Source organism: Antrostomus carolinensis, unplaced genomic scaffold (genome assembly GCF_000700745.2).
Source record: "Antrostomus carolinensis isolate BGI_N321 unplaced genomic scaffold, ASM70074v2 scaffold34234, whole genome shotgun sequence".
Taxonomy (NCBI): domain Eukaryota; kingdom Metazoa; phylum Chordata; class Aves; order Caprimulgiformes; family Caprimulgidae; genus Antrostomus; species Antrostomus carolinensis.
Window position 1 is genome coordinate 1 of NW_010313407.1, and position 1,016 is coordinate 1,016.

Below are 1,016 nucleotides of genomic sequence, written 5' to 3' on the forward strand. Positions count from 1 at the left end.
GGCAGCCCGCTCCCCTCAGCACAAAGGGGGACACAGCAATCTGCACCCACAGTGCTGCCCCCGCTTCTGCACGGCGCCAGTAAAAGGGACCCACCATCTCGCTTTGCAAGCACCCGCATCAGCCCCACATCAGAGACAGGCACCCGATTACCTTCGAGACTCCCACTGTTGTTCGTAACTTCGGAAACCATTTGCTCTTTAAAAAATAAAAAAAAAAGAGAGAGATTTATCATCCTTTATGTTAGAAACTCTAAATGCCCTCTCCTTACAGCTGCCTTCTTTCTTGCATTAACGCTGCTGCAGCTGTGCTGAGCGCTGGAGAAGGCAGGTCATGGGCGTGTTGGAAATGTGAGTGCAAAACCCATCAAACCCGTGTCCTCCTGCTGCTGGAGATATCAGAGCTGGAGCTCAAAGCAGCAACACACAGATCATTTCCAAGCTGAGCAGTTTCAGGAAGGAGCCCAGCTTGTGGTGCCATCTCTGGCCGCTGGCTTTGCTGGTGCCTTGTAAGGCACAAGTGAGGAACACAAGACCACAAAAGCTTTTGCCTTTGGAAACCAAGCTCATGGCCCCCGGGAAGAGCTGAGCCCTTTCCCAGAGAGGCTTCCCAGAGCTTTTCAGCACACCCAGCCCAGGCCATGCCACTCCCCAGCTCTCAGTGGCAGTTACCTCGGGTCTGGTCCTCTTCCACTCGCTGCTCCTTGCTGTTGTTGCAGGGGTTGGTCTTCAGCCTCTTGGTGCGGGGACACTGCTCGAGGGACAGCACCTCCTCCGTCCCGTTCCACAGGGCCCCGTTCTCTGCAAGCCTGGGGCCCCAGCCTCCAGCCCCTGCAGCTCCCAGGGCACCGGGGAACATCTCCTGCTAAGCCCTGCCAGCTCCCACCTCAGCCCAAAGCAGAGCCCTTCCTGACCACCCAGGCTCCCCAGGCAGGGCTCCAGGCTCAGCCAAGTCACCATTTCCAGGAGCAATGGCTCCAATTGACCCCAGGAAGGAGCCAGCACGGCCACGGCAGAGG

The 1,016-nt window shown here is 57.5% G+C and overlaps 1 protein-coding gene across 1 annotated transcript in view; it reads right to left on the minus strand.

Annotated features, from left to right (window-relative positions):
* Positions 1 to 94: 94 nt before the first annotated feature.
* LOC114818548 (DNA (cytosine-5)-methyltransferase 3B-like) overlaps positions 95 to 1,016 on the minus strand; it is a gene marked incomplete at both ends in the record, with an annotated part of 1,160 nt that continues 238 nt past the window's right edge. The window contains 2 exons of the mRNA XM_029084827.1: positions 95 to 196; positions 670 to 798. Of these exons, the coding sequence (XP_028940660.1) occupies positions 95 to 196; positions 670 to 798 (231 nt within the window). The remainder of the gene's footprint in view (positions 197 to 669; positions 799 to 1,016) is intronic.